The 19,195-nt window shown below is 33.6% G+C and overlaps 2 protein-coding genes across 4 annotated transcripts; both read left to right on the top strand.

Annotated features, from left to right (window-relative positions):
- Positions 1 to 608: 608 nt before the first annotated feature.
- On the top strand, positions 609 to 2,307 carry LOC103855906. The gene is made up of 2 exons (XM_009132952.2): positions 609 to 1,597; positions 1,672 to 2,307. The coding sequence occupies exons 1-2, from the start codon at positions 1,196 to 1,198 to the stop codon at positions 1,843 to 1,845; spliced, it is 576 nt and encodes a 191-aa protein (XP_009131200.1). The 5' UTR covers positions 609 to 1,195; the 3' UTR covers positions 1,846 to 2,307.
- Positions 2,308 to 8,281: 5,974 nt separating this feature from the next.
- On the top strand, positions 8,282 to 18,470 carry LOC103855905 (probable disease resistance protein RPP1). Of its 3 annotated transcripts, XM_033286894.1 has the most exons (7): positions 8,282 to 10,498; positions 10,588 to 10,878; positions 11,056 to 12,536; positions 14,007 to 14,399; positions 14,514 to 15,621; positions 15,713 to 16,003; positions 16,274 to 18,470. In XM_033286894.1, the coding sequence occupies exons 1-7, from the start codon at positions 9,374 to 9,376 to the stop codon at positions 17,816 to 17,818; spliced, it is 6,234 nt and encodes a 2,077-aa protein (XP_033142785.1). In that variant the 5' UTR covers positions 8,282 to 9,373; the 3' UTR covers positions 17,819 to 18,470. The 3 variants fall into 3 exon arrangements, with proteins under 3 accessions (XP_033142785.1, XP_018512592.2, XP_018512591.2); XM_018657075.2 differs by lacking the exons at positions 8,282 to 10,498; positions 10,588 to 10,878; positions 11,056 to 12,536 and having other exon boundaries at positions 13,789 to 14,399; positions 16,274 to 17,866; positions 17,949 to 18,470; XM_018657076.2 differs by lacking the exons at positions 14,007 to 14,399; positions 14,514 to 15,621; positions 15,713 to 16,003; positions 16,274 to 18,470 and having other exon boundaries at positions 8,282 to 9,295; positions 9,391 to 10,498; positions 11,056 to 12,995.
- The last annotated feature ends 725 nt before the right edge of the window (positions 18,471 to 19,195 follow it).

Here is a 19,195-nt window from a genome sequence, read left to right as displayed (position 1 = left end):
TAATGTAGTATTTCCATTTTTATGTTGTATGTTTACATATTATTTATTATTTTTGAAATTATATAAATTTTTTTTTTACAAAATAGAAATGTCACATTATTGAGATAAGCCGTCTTTTTTTTAGTGAAAAATGGTAATCTTACATATGTTTAATGTAGTTTTTTCATTTTTTATGTTGTATGTTTACATATTATTTTCTTAAAATAAAAATATAAAATGGTAATCTTACATATGTTTAATGTAGTATTTCCATTTTTATGTTGTATGTTTTACATATATTTATTATTTTCAAAATTATATATAATGTTTTTTGTTTTTTTTATAAAACGGTAATGTTACCTTATGGAGATAAACCGTCTTTTTTTAAGTGAAAAATAGTAATCTTACATATGTTTAATGTAGCTTTTACATTTTTTTATGCTGTATGTTTACATATTTTTTATAATTTTCGAAAATAAATAATATTAAAATGTAAAACTATATTTTAATGCCATGTGTCATCTTTCGAGATTATATTATATATTTACTTATTATTTATTTTTCTTTATATTGTGTATTTTTATTTCTTATACTTTCTATTTACTAATAATTTTATATTTTAAGATTGATTTACATTTTAAGATAGATGTTTAAATACTAATGTACTTTTTCCATTTTTTTAAATTGTGTATTTCCTTTTCTTATACTTTCTATTTGCGTAATATATATATTTTACATTTTAAAATAGATGTTTAAATCTTAATATACTTTTTCCATTGTTTTTAAGTTGAGTATTTCTTTTTCTTATATTTTCTAGAGTAATTGCACTCTACACATAAGAAAAATCATGTAATTAGCTATATGCACATTTGGTGCTTACTTAGGAATTGTCGACAATTACATGGACCATTATACCCTTTTTATTTTCTACATGCATTATGTTTTCGTGATGCCCACAGCTTTTAGTAAATCATATACTGTATCTGATAAACCAAATATATACAAAATGTATTCTGTCAAACAACTTGATTATATTCTAATGTTTTTGAAAAGTTTCCCCTTATCGTAAAAATCTAGACACCCAAAGGCACTTCTTCTTCTATTTATATTCAACTGTTCTATATTCAAAAAAAAGTTCAACTGTTCTTTTCTTGTTTGATACATATCCGACATAACTCCTCTCTTAAAAATCAGTTTTATTCTCTTCAATTTCTTAATGGATCCACACGTAAGTGAGACGCCACATCCAGAATTTTCCCGGAGGATGTTCGCGTTTGGAGAAGAACAAGTGGGCATTAAGGTTACTGAAGATCAAAAATCTTCTTGTATCTCCAAAATTATCAACGCTTTAGAAGAAGAAGAAGAAATTGTTGTCAACAGAGCTTCTACTTTTGAAAAACTACTAGCAATAGCAAAAGAAACCTCCATTCTCGGGCTGTTTTGGGCGTTTCCTTATATCCAGGCAATTGAAAGTTTTGAAGAGGCACGAAATCTGGTTCTTTTTGCTGGTAAACCGGTAAGGTTCTCTATAAGAGAATTCACGTTAGTTACGGGTCTAAATTTCCGTAGATTCCCACCACATTCCAAGAAGAGGAGCACGAAGAATATCTCTTGCAAGGTACCATCTATGCCATCTTTAAAGTTAATTGAATATTTTCAATCTAAGTGTTTGTAATATTTTTGAGTTTTCAGGCGCAAGTTATTTCCATAATTTCGGCTGGTGTTGAACAAAGTAATGTCAACCCAGAACTTGGCTGGTCCGACGACGAAGAAGATGTTCAAGTTGACAATATTGCCATTTCACAGGCGGAGCCACCAAAGCTGATGTTATCCGGATGTGTGATGAAGCCAAAAAGGAAAACATAACTTGTAAAACAGCAAGACCCAACCCAAAACAACCTGTTTCCCATGCAACGGACGCCGACAATAATATCTCTAAACTATGCTAAAGATTTGTCAAGTAGTTCTAACTTTGAAATATCTTTGTCAAAACTTTACAGAACCTGTTACAAAAATGGAAAATCAAACTAACAAGACCGTTTAACTCGGCTAAAATATGAATTATCCGGTCAACAAAAAGACATGTCAACGAAAACAAAATTATGAAATCATTCCCACTTGTAATCATTATCAGACAATGCTAAAATCTCGTACTATCATGCTAACGTTTCTAACAACACAGTTAACCTTCCAATTATCAGGTTTTAGACATCAATGAAAAGCTAAAACAACCTATAACTGCGTAAATATATTTACACATTGTCTTACCAAAAAAAAAATATATATATATATATATATTTACACGACCAACACAAAGACAGTCGCAAATAAAAAGGATAATGAAATCAGGCTAACTTGGAAATTTTACCAGACAATGCAAATTTCAAGTAGCGAAGCTAAAAACATTAATCTTGTTCTTAAAATCCGTCTTAGCCGGTTAGAATACATAAATGCACAGTAAAACAAACTTAAACTAGAAACTTCCGATTTATCCGACCAACCAAAAACAAGGCCTAAAAACGAATATGAAATATGTATTAAACCTTTGTTTAGCCATTGATTTTTTCTTGTTATCATGCTTCAAATAAATTTATCTTGATAAAGGTTCGATGTGTATGGAAAAAATTTCAAAACTACAACATGAATATACTACATGTCGATGCATTCATCATCATGGTCATCTAGCTCAATATTATCATTTGTATGATCGAAATCCCCATTTAATACTGTCGGAATTAAATACCTTCAGCTCTTGTGCTTTAACATTGTTTTGAGGCTTTGCCATTTTGCTTCCTTAAATAGGCAACCCGACATGAACTTTCTGGCTCACTTCCCCGTACATTTTTTTTTGCATGCAGACGAAGATTTTTTTTGGTGTGATTCTCTTTTCTCATCCAGCTGCTTGCGTCGGATTTCTCAACTCTTTCATTGGCCAAAATATCTATAGCCTCTATCACGTAACTTGGGGGAATGTATCCTACCTTAATCATTACTCATCCCCCCCCCCAATTATATTTACAGAATTTTCGATTTCTAAATAACCAAAAGGACATCTACGTAATTTCCTCTCCACTTGCACAATCCAAAGGCCCACATAAATCTTACCTTAGGTAGTTTCTTAATTTCCATGTTCTTTATGGATTATGACCCAATTCACTCTTTTTTCTATTTACTTAATATCTATATTTTACATTTTAAGATAGATGTTTAATATTTAATATACTCTTTCCATTTTAAAAAAAATTGTGCATTTACTTATTATTGTATATATAATTCGTATATTTATATATTTATAATATTTACTTATTATTTATTTTTTATATATTGAGTATTTCTCTTTTTTATACTTTATATTTAGTTAATGTATATATTTTATATTTTAAGATAGATGTTTAAATCTTTACGTATTTTTCTATTTTTAATGTAAAACGGCAATGTTTAATATAAGAACTTGGACAAATAGTCAAACATATTTATGTTTAATGTAGTATTTCCATTTTTATGTTGTATGTTTTACATATATTTATTATTTTCGAAATTATATATAATGTTTTTTGTTTTTTTTTTATAAAACGGTAATGTTACATTATGGAGATAAGCCGTCTTTTTTTTAAATGAAAAATAGTAATCTTACATATGTTTAATGTAGTTTTTCCATTTTTTAATGCTGTATGTTTACATATTTTTTACAATTTTCGAAAATAATTAATATTAAAATATAAAACTATATTTTATTCCACGTGTCATTTTTTGGAAGAAATTTTTTTCGCTGATGTGGACGCTCTATGGAGCCTCAAAAGCTCCCTTTTATTAGTAGAGATACTAGAGATTAACCCGGGCTACGCCCGGGATTTTTATTTTTTCTAATTTAAGTTGTTAAATTATTTATATTTAGGCGATGATTTATATTTATATAAATGTTAAAATGCATGTCATAATTAAAATTTATTTTTAAATTTTAACACGTTAAATTAACATATTTTTTACTATTTAAATATTTTTTTGTAATTTTATTGGCTATTTAGTTATCATATTTAGCAAAACTATCTTTTGAGTGTTGGAATAAATGTTTTAGAGATTTTATTAAACTGCAGAGTATTTTTGGATCGACCACATGCTCAACATTCGATCGATCCGTAAAAAGATGGTCGATCTCCTTGGCCAGGTAAGTACAATTTTAGCAAAAATATCTTTTATTTTCAAATATTAAGTATATAACTATTCTTTTTAATATATTTTTTAATTGTATTTTTGATTAAATTATTGTATTATAATGGTTATGTAAATATTTTTTGTGATGTTTGAATTTTTGTTGTTCGTATACTTAACCTAGATGATATTGATGTTTAACAATTTATTGTTTTCTGGGAATAGAAAATAATGATATATCAAAACGTATCTAATACTTGTTAAACGATAGTATAATGTAAATTACATCCATTATTTGAAAATAAACATTTGTTGTTTTTATTTTTATTTTAAATCAGAAATTATTTTTATTTAAAAACATTATTCATATATAATATAATAGTTTAAGTTTGGAAGATTAATCTATATATATAAATTATGTATATTTTTTAAAACATAATTTAAGATATTATATATTGAGTATCTGAATAAAAGCTGAATTTCTTATCTTGAAAATCAGATATTTATATTTTTGTCTTCATGTTATACTCACCAATTCATCATTAATATTTATAACTCAGTATGTTTTTTAAAAAACTTAGTTTTAAGTAATAAACGAATTTAATAAATTAAATTCATCACCTATAATGTTCTGTAAACTATATTTGAAAACTCTCTAAAATTATATTTTAAGCATAATATTATTATTATTTAATTTAAGTTATTTTAAACATAATATATGCTAAACCAACTTAAATTATATTTACAATAAGACCATCCTAAACCGGTTAGTAAACCAAAAACAATACTAAACCAACATGAACCAATACCTGATTCGGCGAGGAATGAAGTGTTTCGGGATAAACGCTTGAATGGTTATCAACTGAAATGGTTTGATCATGAAAGAGTTAGTATGAATATTAACAATAAAATTATAGATTAGATTAATTTAAATTTGTAAGAATACATTTGAGTCTATGAAAAGCAATTCAATTCCCATGAATAAGTTTGGCTTTTGGAAGTTGCGGGTTTCCCAACAATGAATCCACCTAACAAAAAGTTTGTTGTTATAAAAAAATCTCATTCAATGTCATTAAAGGTTTCTGGGACGGCAAGAGTTGATAGTGAAACCATTTTTTTGCTCGAGTGCTTTGAAATTTTGCTTAATAGTGTGAGGTTGATGTGGATGGAATAATGAGTTTTATAGGGACTTTCTTGATGTAAAACTATACATTTTTTTTTGTTTAATGTGGTATTTCCATTTTTATATAATTTACTACCATTTAAAGATAAAAGTACATTTTAAGATAGATGCTTAAATCTTAATGTACTTTTTCCATTTTTTAAAATGTTTATTTCCATTTCTTATATTTTTATTTACGTAATATCTAAATTTTATATTTTTAAATAGATATTTAAATATTAATGCACTTTTTCCATTTTTTAAATTGTGTATTTACTTATATTATATATTTTACATTTTAAGATAGATGTTTAATGCTTGATGAACTTTTTCCATTTTTAAAAAATAGTGTATTTACTTATTATTACATATATAATTCATATATTATATATTTACATTATTTACTTATTATTTATTTTCATGTATATGTATTTCCATTTCTTGTACTTTTAATTTACTTAATATCTATATTTTACATTTTTAGATAGATATTTAAATCTTAATGTATGTTTTCCATTTTTTAAATTGTATATTTCCATTTGTTATACTTTCTATTTACGTAATATCTATATTTTAAATTTTAATATATATTTTTAAATCTTAATGTAATTTCCCATTTTTTAAATTTGGTATTCACTTATATTATATATTTACTTATTATTTATTTTTCTTTATATTGTGTATTTCTATTTCTTATACTTTCTATTTACTAATAATTTTATATTTTAAGATTGATTTACATTTTAAGATAGATGTTTAAATACTAATGTAATTTTTCTATTTTTTTTAATTGTGTATTTCCTTTTCTTTTCTATTTGCGTAATATCTATATTTTACATTTTAAGATAGATGTTTAAATCTTAATATACTTTTTCCATTGTTTTAAGTTGTGTATTTCTTTTTCTTATATTTTCTATTTACTTAATATCTATATTTTACATTTTAAGATAGATGTTTAATATTTAATATACTCTTTCCATTTTTAAAAAATTGTGCATTTACTTATTATTGTATATATAATTCATATATTTATATATTTATAATATTTACTTATTATTTATTTTTTTTATATTGAGTATTTCTCTTTTTTATACTTTATATTTAGTTAATGTTTATATTTTATATTTTAAGATAGATGTTTAAATCTTTACGTATTTTTCTATTTTTAATGTAAAACGGCAATGTTTAATAGAAGAACTTGGACAAATAGTCAAACATATTTATGTTTAATGTAGTATTTCCATTTTTATGTTGTATGTTTTACTTATATTTATTATTTTCGAAATTATATATAATGTTTTTTGTTTTTTTTTTATAAAACGGTAATGTTACATTATGGAGATAAGCCGTCTTTTTTTTAAGTGAAAAATAGTAATCTTACATATGTTTAATGTAGTTTTTCTATTTTTTTAATGCTGTATGTTTACATATTTTTTACAATTTTCGAAAATAATTAATATTAAAATGTAAAACTATATTTTATGCCACGTGTCATCTTTCGGAATAAATTTTTTCCGCTGATGTGGACGCCCTATGGAGCCTCAAAAGCTCCCTTTTATAGTCAAACATATTTATGTTTAATGTAGTATTTCCATTTTTATGTTGTATGTTTTACTTATATTTATTATTTTCGAAATTATATATAATGTTTTTTGTTTTTTTTTTATAAAACGGTAATGTTACATTATGGAGATAAGCCGTCTTTTTTTTAAGTGAAAAATAGTAATCTTACATATGTTTAATGTAGTTTTTCTATTTTTTAATGCTGTATGTTTACATATTTTTTACAATTTTCGAAAATAATTAATATTAAAATGTAAAATTATATTTTATGCCACGTGTCATCTTTCGGAATAAATTTTTTCCGCTGATGTGGACGCCCTATGGAGCCTCAAAAGCTCCCTTTTATTAGTAGAGATTTATGTTTAATGTAGTATTTCCATTTTTATGTTGTATGTTTTACATATATTTATTATTTTCGAAATTATATATAATGTTTTTTGTTTTTTTTTTATAAAACGGTAATGTTACATTATGGAGATAAGCCGTCTTTTTTTTAAATGAAAAATAGTAATCTTACATATGTTTAATGTAGTTTTTCCATTTTTTAATGCTGTATGTTTACATATTTTTTACAATTTTCGAAAATAATTAATATTAAAATATAAAACTATATTTTATGCCACGTGTCATTTTTCAGGAGAAATTTTTTTCGCTGATGTGGACGCCATATGGAACCTCAAAAGCTCCCTTTTATTAGTAGAGATTACATAGATTTGTATATCTATATTTCCTATTCTAGTTCTTTCCATTTATTCCAATTAGGTTTAGGAGAGATCATGAGGTTTGTATAAATACTCGGCTAAGGCCAATGTTAATACATAAGATATACAAGTTAATATTCATTCATTCATAAACTTGTCATGATATCAGAGCCCAGATCCTAATAAGTTAAACCCTTAATTAATATTAACCCTACCCGACCGGGTATATAGGTCGTAATTGACTCGCTCGACCGAGTATAACTGTCTTAAAAAGGTTCCGAGATTTCTGGCCGATAAGAGCCATCATCTCGAGGAGGGGTATTAAGGGATATGTATATCCCACATTTGCGGGTGTAGAGGTTGCTCGAAGTCCATCCGGGTTTTATTTATGTCAGCGCAAGTATGCCACTGACATTGTCACTGAAGTAGGGTTGCTTGGATGTAAGCCGGCTGGGTCTCCTATGGATCAAAATCATCAACTTGCTCGATCAAAAGCTCCTGCGATTTCTGAGCCCGAACGGTACAGGAGACTTGTTGGTCGTCTTATTTATCTCGCTGCAACAAGACCAGATCTCACATATGCTGTACACATTCTTTCCCAGTTTATGAAAGCTCCTAATGAAGACCAGTGGCTTGCAGCCTTGAAGGTAGTACGGTATTTGAAAGGAACCTTGGGGCAAGGTATTATTCTCGATGCTAAGTCATCTCTTCATGTGACTGGTTGGTGTGACTCTGATTGGGGTGGTTGTCCTCTTACTAGAAGGTCTCTTTCTGGTTGGATTGTTCAGCTAGGCTCTTCTCCCATAGCTTGGAAAACAAAGAAACAAGATACAGTGTCGTGCTCGTCGGCAGAGGCCGAGTATCGGGCAATGGGCGCAATCACCAAGGAACTCTTAGGGTTGAAATCTTTGCTTCGGGAACTTGGTGTGTCTCATAAGGAACCGATGACATTGTTTTGTGATAGTCAACCAGCCATTCATATCAGTTCTAATCCTGTGTTTCATGAAAGGACTAAGAACATCGAGATTGAGTGTCATTTTATACGAGATGAAATAGTCAAGGGAGTTCTCAAACCATCATATGTTAGTACAAAGGAGCAACTAGCAGACATTTTTACAAAAGCATTGGGTCGAAAGGAGTTCGACATCTTCTTGTCCAAGCTGGGCATTCGGAACTTACATGCTCCATCTTGAGGGGGGGTATTACGATAGATATTACATAGATTTGTATATCTATATTTCCTATTCTAGTTCTTTCCATTTATTCCAATTAGGTTTAGGAGAGATCATGAGGTTTGTATAAATACTCGGCTAAGGCCAATGTTAATACATAAGATATACAAGTTAATATTCATTCATTCATAAACTTGTCACCAAGAGCTCCAACATCTAATCTCCTTACACTTCCAATATCAATAAACACAAATGAGTTATGAAATATGTTCCCACTAGGTGTTGTTTATTTATCCGGCTAGAAAACAACATGATTTATCTTAATAAATGGGAATGGTGTTTTTAATTATTTCCCTATAATATTTCGAGTTTCGATTTTGCTTCATTTCTCATTCGCTTTCTGTTCCAACCTAAGAGGCCACTATACATTTCTTTTCATTTTCGAGGCTTCTTCACAGGTTAGGGTTTCGATTTACGAATATTCTTGTTTTAGTGTTATAGGTTAATGGTGTTTATTATATTCTCTAATGTTAAGTGGCCACAGTGGCTGGTTATCATTCAAGCAACTGGTTAGTTCTTTTTTAATTCCCACTTTCTCTATACATTTCTCAAACATACACGTCCCACGAATTCATATTTATTTATGAATGTGCATGAATTTTAGGGATAATGAAGCGGCCATGATCAAGAAAATTGCCACAGATATTTCGAACATGCTGAATAATTTCACACCATCGACTGATTTCGACGGGTTAGTTGGTATGGGAGCTCATTTGAAAAAGATGGAACCATTGTTATGCCTAGGATCAGATGAAGTGAGGATGATTGGGATTTGGGGTCCTCCTGGGATTGGGAAGACCACAATCGCTAGAGTAGCATATAACCAACTCTCCAACAGTTTTCAACTGAGTGTATTTATGGATGATATCAAAGCAAACTCTTCAAGACTGTGTTCTGATGACTACAGCGTAAAGTTGCAATTACAGCAACAGTTTATGTCTCAAATAACCGATCATAAGGATATGGTTGTATCTCATTTGGGAGTTGCCTCAAATAGGTTGAAGGACAAGAAAGTTCTTGTTGTTCTTGATGGCGTGGACCGGTCAATACAACTAGATGCGATGGCGAAAGAGACTTGGTGGTTTGGTCCCGGAAGTCGGATTATAATCACAACACAAGATCAGAAACTTCTTAGAGCACATGGAATTAACCATATTTACGAAGTGGATTTTCCAACAAATGATGAGGCTCTTCAAATCTTTTGTATGCATTCTTTTGGTCAAAAGTCCCCTAAATATGGTTTTGAGGAGCTTGCTCGGGAAGTTACACAACTTTCTGGTGAACTCCCTTTGGGGCTAAGGGTTATGGGTTCCTACTTCCGGGGAATGTCTAAGCAAGAGTGGATAAATGTGCTACCAAGATTAAGGACTAGTCTTTATGCTGATATTCGAAGCATTTTGAAGTTCAGCTATGATGCTTTAGATGATGAAGATAAATATTTATTTCTTCATATAGCCTGCTTCTTCAGCTATGAAGAGATACACAAAGTGGAAGTGTATCTTGCAAAAAAGTTCGTGGAAGTGAGGCAAAGACTTAACGTCTTAGCTGAGAGATCTCTCATATCTATCGACTGGGGAGTTATAAGGATGCATAGTTTGCTAGAAAAATTAGGTAGAGAAATTGTTTGTAAACAATCTATTCATGATCCTGGACAGCGCCAGTTTCTGTATGACTGTAGAGAAATTTGTGAATTGCTGACTGGTGAAGCAACAGTAAGTGTCTTTTATTGCTTTACTCGCTGCAAATGTAGTTTATTCGTTAACAAACAAATTCTACTTTCTTGTGTGGTTCTTTCTTTCAGGGTAGTAAAAGTGTCATAGGGATAAAGCTGGACTACTACAAAATAGAGGAAGAATTAGATGTAAGTGAGAAAGCCTTTGACGGAATGTCAAATCTCCAATTCTTACAAGTCAATGGTTATGGCGCTCCATTGCAATTAACCCGAGGTCTGAACTATTTGTCTCATAAACTTCGATTACTACATTGGAGTCATTTTCCAATGTCATGTTTTCCTTGCAATGTAAACTTGGAATTCCTTGTCGAACTAATCATGATTGGCAGCAAGCTTGAGAAGTTGTGGGAAGGAATTAAAGTAAGCTCTTTTTATTTATTTCACTTTGTTTCAAATCTAGTATTTGTACATTTTTGAGTTAGAAAAAAACTGATCTTGTCACACTCGTTTATGATTTTTTTTCTTTTTGTTTAAGTGTTCTGTTTCAATACAAAAGTGTATAAAACAACCAAGTTTTTTTGTAATTTGTCTGTACAGCCGCTTCGAAGTCTCAAGTGGATGGATTTGAGTGATTCTGTAAACTTGAAGGAGCTTCCTAATCTCTCAACTGCCACTAACCTTGAGAAATTGTATTTACGTAATTGCTGGAGTCTAATCAAACTCCCTTGCTTGCCTGGAAATAGTATGGAGGAACTAGATATAGGTGGATGCTCAAGTCTTGTGCAGTTTCCCTCCTTTACTGGGAATGCCGTTAATCTCCTCAAATTGAATCTTGTCAGTTTCCCAAATTTGGTGGAGCTCCCTTCATATGTTGGGAATGCCACCAACCTGGAGAATTTAAATCTTAGTAACTGCTCGCATCTGGTGGAGCTTCCTCTCTCGTTTGGAAACCTGCAGAAGTTGCAGACACTGATATTAAAAGGATGCAGTAAGCTAGAGAATTTTCCCAACAACATCACCTTGGAATTTTTGAATGATCTTGATCTCGCTGGATGTTCAAGTCTAGATCTCAGTGGATTCTCCACTATCGTAAATGTCGTCAATCTTCAGACATTGAATTTAAGTAGTCTACCACAATTGTTGGAGGTACCGTCTTTCATTGGGAATGCCACTAATCTAGAGGACTTGATACTTAGTAATTGCTCAAATCTGGTGGAACTTCCTCTTTTCATTGGAAACCTTCAGAAGTTGAAAAGGCTGAGATTAGAAGGATGCAGCAAGCTAGAGGTTCTTCCCACCAACATCAACTTGGAATCTTTGTTTGAACTTAATCTCAATGATTGCTCCATGTTGAAACATTTTCCTGAGATCTCCACATACATTAGAAATCTCTACCTCATAGGAACTGCAATAGAACAAGTGCCTCCCTCGATCAGGTCATGGTCTCGTCTTGATGAGTTGAAGATGTCATACTTTGAAAACCTCAAGGGATTCCCTCATGCTCTTGAAAGAATCACATGCATGTGCTTGACTGACACAGAGATACAAGAGCTTCCTCCATGGGTCAAGAAAATCTCTCGTCTGAGTGTATTCGTGCTCAAGGGATGCCGAAAGTTGGTAACACTCCCAGCCATTTCGGAGTCCATCCGTTACATGGATGCAAGTGACTGCAAGTCCCTGGAGATACTAGAGTGCTCCTTTCACAATCAATACCTTACGCTCAACTTTGCCAACTGCTTCAAACTGAGTCAAGAAGCGAGAAACCTCATCATCCAGAATAGTTGTAGATATGCAGTCTTACCAGGTGGCCAAGTGCCTCCACACTTCACTCACCGAGCTACTGGTGCAGGTCCATTGACAATCAAGTTGAACGAAAAGCCTCTTCCAAAGTACATGATATTTAAAGCTTGCATCTTGCTGGTTTATAAAGTTGACCATGACGCTTGCTCTGAAGAGAACTCAATGGAAGTGGATGTCATATATCAAAATAGCAATAAAAAGCTGTATCCGGCTTTAGCAGAGCATCTGTACATATTTCGAGTCGAAGCGGAGGTTACTTCCAGCGAGCTTTTCTTTGAGTTCAAGCTGAAAAGGGATGATGTTTGGAAGATAGGAGAATGTGGGCTAGTCCGAGACGTGGATGTCCCTTCATGTTGATGAGAGTTTGAGAGGTGGGGTGGCCATGGCGGATTTGAAACATATAAAGTTATTGGGTCTCTGTTTTTTGTTTTCTAGTGTATTTCTCTGTGTTTTTACTCAACTATATATATATGTACCTGGAACTCTAATGTGGCTGAGGAGATCAATGTCACGCATGTGTTGACGGATATAACAATTGAAGAGCCGGATCCCAGAGGATCAGCCGAGATGAAAAGAATGGTAACGCTATATGTAGAGCCTTTGGTACACTTATAAGTAACACTTAGTGCTGATTGCTGAATAGGCTTGTTACTGTCTGTCATGTTGCAGTTTGTTAGAGCGATGTGCACATTTTTGTTAACTCATATATCTTAATCTTTTTTTTTCTTATCGTTGAACTTAATCCAATCTCTAACGATCAGAGAGCAAATAAAAAAAATGGTTTGTTTCATCGGGACTTGGTAATCTGGTAGAACATTACAACATACTTTAAACCAAGCAAGTTTTGACAGAGAAAACATAGAGCCTTGGCTCTTACTCTTGCTCTTACTCTTATCTCTTACCTTAAGCAATGTATTAAGCAGGGTGTTATTATTTTGGTTCTTGGGACATGATGGAATGACTATGATTCACCATTCCATTATGATGTATTTCCACGGAAGAATGGGTTGATGTTTTAGATCACAGCGTCAGGGATGAACATCCTTGTAAGTCTTTTGACACTTTGCTTTCTTTTTTCAAGTTTCAGGGAACTCAGTTTTTGATCACTGCTTCCTTGAAAGATTGCTTGTGTTCGTATGATTCTTACATTCTTTCCTTTTTACTCGTTTCTTACAAACAAACAAAAAGGGTTAACGTTTGTCCGTTCTGATTCTTTATTTTTATATATTTGAGAGTTGCTTGCTTATTTTCTTGGATATCATTATGTATAAGCTTTCTTCTCTTACTGGTTGCGCTTGTGGGACCTTTCTGTTACTCTCGTTATTTTAATTTTCTGTGAGGAAAATACAAGGAAGTAGAGATATATACAAAGAAAAGCACCGGCCAGTCCACTTTTTTATTCCTAGTAGTTTAACAATCCTTGTCAACGTTCTGTGTTCAATGTATACAAGGGGCCTCATAGGCTCATAATAATTTCTTCCTCCAAATAGCCCCTCTGTAATACTGATCATCTTTCCATCACACTAATTAATGGATTCTTCTTTTTTGCTCACCACTCTTGCTGCTGCAATAGGGCTCTTAACAGTTCTGAGAAAACTTAGATTCCATCAAGAAGATAACAGAGAAAAGGATCCTTCTTCTTCATCAACTTCATCTTCTTTGTCTCCTTCAACGGTTCATTTACCTTCTTCTTCTCACATCTGGACGCATGATGTCTTTCCTAGCTTCCGTGGGGAAGATGTACGCAGAGACTTCTTCAGTCACATTCAGAGGGAGTTTGAAAGAAAAGGAATCACTCCGTTCATAGATAATGAAATCAAAAGAGGAGAATCTATCGGTCCAGAGCTGATCAGGGCCATCAGAGGATCAAAGATTGCAATTATCTTGCTCTCTAGAAACTATGCCTCCTCAAAATGGTGTCTTGATGAACTGGTGGAGATTATGAAGTGCAGAGAAGAGTTTGGTCAGACTGTAATGGCTATTTTCCACAAAGTGGATCCTTCTGATGTGAAAAAGCTAACCGGAGATTTTGGGAAATTTTTTAAGAAAACTTGTGCTGGTAAAGCAAAGGATTGCATTGAGAGATGGAGACAAGCTTTAGCCAAAGTGGCTACCATCGCTGGCTATCATTCAAGCAACTGGTTAGTTCTTTTAATTCCCACTTACTCTATACATTTTTAAAACAATAGATTCATATTTCTTTATGAATGTGAATATGATTATTTAATGGATGCATTGAACTCTCCTATTGTTAGGGATAATGAAGCCGACATGATCAAGAAAATCGCCACTGATACTTCGAACATGCTGAATAATTTCACACCATCAAATGATTTCGATGGTTTAGTTGGGATGGGAGCTCATTGGGAAAATTTGAAATCAATCTTATGCCTAGGCTCAGATGAGGTGAGGATGATTGGGATTTGGGGTCCTCCTGGGATTGGGAAGACCACAATCGCTAGAGTCGCATTCAACCAACTCTCCAACAGTTTTCAACTGAGTGTCTTTATGGATGATCTCAAAGCAAACTCTTCAAGACTGTGTTCCGATGACTACAGCGTAAAGTTGCAATTACAGCAACAGTTTATGTCTCAAATAACCGATCATAAGGATATGGTTGTATCTCATTTCGGTGTTGTGTCAAATAGGTTGAGGGACAAGAAAGTTCTTGTTGTTCTTGATGGCGTGAACCGGTCAGTACAACTAGATGCGATGGCGAAAGAGACTTGGTGGTTTGGTCCCGGTAGTCGGATTATAATCACAACACAAGATCAGAAACTTTTTAGAGCACATGGGATCAACCATATTTACGAAGTGAATCTTCCAACAAATGATGAGGCTCTCCAAATATTTTGTACGTATTGTTTTGGTCAAAATTTCCCTAAATATGGTTTTGAGGAGCTTGCTCGAGAAGTTACAAGTCTTTCTGGTGAACTCCCATTGGGGCTAAGGGTTATGGGTTCCTACCTTCGGGGAATGTCCAAGGAAGACTGGACAAATTCACTACCAAGATTAAGAGATAGCCTTGACACTGATATTCAAAGCATTTTGAAATTCAGTTATGATGCCTTAGACGATGAAGATAAAGATTTGTTTCTTCATATAGCCTGCTTCTTTAGCTCTGAGCAGATTCACAAAATGGAAGAGCATCTTGCAAAGAGGTTCTTGTATGTGAGGCAAAGACTTAAAGTCTTAGCTGAGAAATCTCTCATATCTATTGACTCAGGACGTATAAGGATGCATAGTTTGCTAGAAAAACTAGGTAGAGAAATTGTTTGTAAACAATCTATTCATGAGCCTGGACAGCGTCAGTTTCTGTACGACAAAAGAGATATTTGTGAAGTACTGACTGGTGGTGCAACAGTAAGTGGCTTTCATTGCATTGCTCCCTGGAAATTTTTAGTTTATTTGTTAACTGACAAACTATATTTTTTTGTTTGGTCTTTTATTTCAGGGTAGTAAAAGTGTCATAGGCATAAAGTTCGAATACTATAGAATCAGGGAAGAAATAGATATAAGTGAGAAAGCATTTGAAGGAATGTCAAATCTCCAATTCTTAAAAGTTTGTGGTTTTACCGATGCACTGCAAATAACTGGAGGTCTGAACTATCTGTCTCATAAACTTCGATTACTAGAGTGGAGACATTTTCCAATGACATGTTTACCTTGCACTGTAAACTTGGAGTTCCTTGTCGAACTAGTCATGCCTTACAGCAAGCTTGAGAAGTTGTGGGAAGGATGTAAAGTAAGTTGTTTTTCGTTATTTCACTTTGTTTTGAATCTATCATTTGTACAATCTTTAGCTATAAAAAAGAGTGATCTTGCGATACCCATTTATTTAGTTTTTATACTAGTGTTGCTCCGTCTGTTTCTTTCTTTCGAATTATCATTTGTACATTTGTTAGTTATAAGGAACTGATATTGGCACACACTCCTTTATGTTCGTTTGATGTGTGGTTCTCATCTGTTTCATTACTAAAGTGTATAAAACATGTTTTGTAATTTATCTGTACAGCCGCTTCGGTGTCTAAAGTGGATGGATTTGGGTTATTCTGTAAACTTGAAGGAGCTTCCGGATCTCTCAACTGCCACTAACCTTGAGAAATTGTATCTTTATGATTGCTCGAGTCTAGTCAAACTCCCTTCTATGAGTGGAAATAGTCTGGAGAAACTAAATATCGGTGGATGCTCAAGTCTTGTGGAGTTTCCCTCCTTTATTGGGAATGCCGTTAATCTCCAAGAATTGGATCTTAGTAGTTTCCCAAATCTGTTGGAGCTCCCTTCTTATGTTGGGAATGCCACCAACTTGGAGTACTTGGATCTTCGTAATTGCTTAAATATGGTGGAACTTCCTCTCTCTCTTAGAAACCTTAAGAAGTTGAAAAGGCTGAGATTAAAAGGATGCAGTAAGCTAGAGGTTCTTCCCACCAACATCAACTTGGAATATTTGAATGAACTTGATATCGCTGGATGCTCAAGTCTTGATCTCGGGGATTTCTCCACTATCGGAAATGCCGTCAACCTCCGAGAATTGAATATCAGTAGTCTACCACAATTGTTGGAGGTCCCTTCCTTTATTGGGAATGCCACTAATCTAGAGAACTTGGTCCTTAGTAGTTGCTCAAAACTGGTGGAACTTCCTCTTTTCATTGGGAACCTTCAGAAGTTGCGGTGGCTGAGATTAGAAGGATGCATTAGGCTAGAGGTCCTTCCCACCAACATCAACTTGGAATCTTTGCTTGAACTTAATCTCAGTGATTGCTCCATGTTGAAAAGTTTTCCCCAGATCTCCACAAACCTTGAAAAGCTCAACCTCAGAGGAACTGCAATAGAACAAGTGCCTCCCTCGATCAGGTCATGGCCTCATCTTAAAGAGTTGCACATGTCATACTTTGAAAACCTCAAGGAATTCCCTCATGCTCTCGAAAGAATTACAAGCCTTTCCTTGACCGACACAGAGATACAAGAGGTTCCTCCATTGGTCAAGCAAATCTCTCGTCTGAATAGATTCTTCCTCAGTGGATGCCGAAAGTTGGTAAGACTCCCGCCGATTTCGGAGTCCACTCATTCTATATATGCAAATGACTGTGACTCCCTGGAGATACTAGAGTGTTCCTTTTCCGATCAAATCCGTAGGCTCACCTTCGCCAACTGCTTCAAACTGAATCAAGAGGCGAGAGACCTCATCATCCAGGCTAGTAGTGAACATGCAGTCTTACCAGGTGGACAAGTGCCTCCATACTTCACTCACCGAGCTACTGGTGGAGGTCCATTGACTATCAAATTGAATCAAAATCCTCTTCCAGAATCCATGACATTTAAAGCTTGCATCTTGCTGCTTAATAAAGGTGACCATGAAGCTTGCTCTAAAGAGAAATCAAGGAGAGTGGATGTTGTAAATAATAATATCATATTTGGATTATATCCGGCTTTAGCGGAGCATCTGTACACATTCCGTATCAACTTAGAAGTCACTTCCAGGAAGCTTCTCTTTGAGTTCAAGTTGATGAGCGATGATGACGATTGGAAGATAGGAGAATGCGGGATAGTCCAACAATAGGAGGTCCCTTGATATTGATGAACATGGTGGCCATGGCAAATGTGAAACGTATGAAGTTAATGCCTCTCTTTTTTTTTTCTCTACGAGTCCTTTCCTCAACTAAATGTATGTATCTGAAACTCAAATTTAGGTGAGGAGATCGATGTGTGTATAACGCATGTGTTGACGCGAGCCAGTATGCAGAGCCTTTGGTACACTAATAAGTTATGCTTAGTATAGTGACGAGGCTGAAGAAGATTTTGTATCATTCTCACCACAGAAATGCTCTTCTACATCTTTTTCCCCTTCTTCACTTTCATCATCAATCTCTTGCTCATCAACTGTTGTTAATATTGAAACTAAATAAATACCCATATATATTCTAATTAATTAAGAAGATGTTTGATATGTAACCTGATACCCATATAAAGTGCTGTGCCTCTGGACTTGGTAATCTGGTAGAACATTATAACATACTACAAACCTTAAGCAAATTTTGACAGAGCAAACATAAAACCCTTGGCTCTTACTCTGATCTCTTACCTTAAGCAAGGTACTAAGCAGCTGTTGGTTTTTAGGTTCTTGGGACATTATGTAGAAGTTGCAGAGGCTGATATTAATAGGATGCGATAAGCTCGAGGTCCTTCCTACCAATCTTTGGTTGAACTTGATCTCCCTCAAGGACTTTGAAAACCTCAAGGACTTTACAAGAGGTTCCTCCGTGGGCCCGGAAAATGTCTCGTCTGAAAGCATTCTCCCTCAAAGGATGCCGAAAGTTGGTATCAGTCCCACCGATTTTGGAGTACATCGATTTCATTGATGCAAGTGACTGCAAGTCCCTGGAGATACTACAATGGTCCTTTCCCAATCAATTCGTTTGGCTCAAATTTGCCAACTGCTTCAAACTGAATCAAGAGGCGAGAGACCTCATCATCCAGAGTAATAGTAGATCTGCAGTCTTACCAGGTGGACAAGTGCCTGAATACTTCACTCACCGAGCTACTGGTGGAGGTCCATTGACTATCAAATTGAATCAAAATCCTCTTCCAATATCCATGAAATTTAAAGTTTGCATCTTGCTACCATGACACTTGTTATAATGAGGAATCAACGGAAGTGATTGTTAAGTTTAAAATAGAAGTGAAAGTCTGTTTCCGGCTTTAGCAGGGCATCTGTACACATTCTCGTTCCAATCAGAGGTTACTTCCAGGGAGATTCTCTTTGAGTTCAAGCTGGAAAGCGATGACTTTTGGAAGATAGGAGAATGGGGGCTAGTCCAATGGTGAAGGTCCCTTGATGTTAATGAACACTAAGAGAGCTTGAGAGGTGGTGGCCATGGTGAAACATTTAAAGTTAATGGTTCTCTATTTTTTGTTATCTAGTGTATTCCTCTGTTTT

The sequence above is a fragment of the Brassica rapa genome, chromosome A03 (genome assembly GCF_000309985.2).
Source record: "Brassica rapa cultivar Chiifu-401-42 chromosome A03, CAAS_Brap_v3.01, whole genome shotgun sequence".
NCBI classification, from domain to species: domain Eukaryota; kingdom Viridiplantae; phylum Streptophyta; class Magnoliopsida; order Brassicales; family Brassicaceae; genus Brassica; species Brassica rapa.
This window is presented reverse-complemented; position numbering and strand designations above follow the sequence as displayed.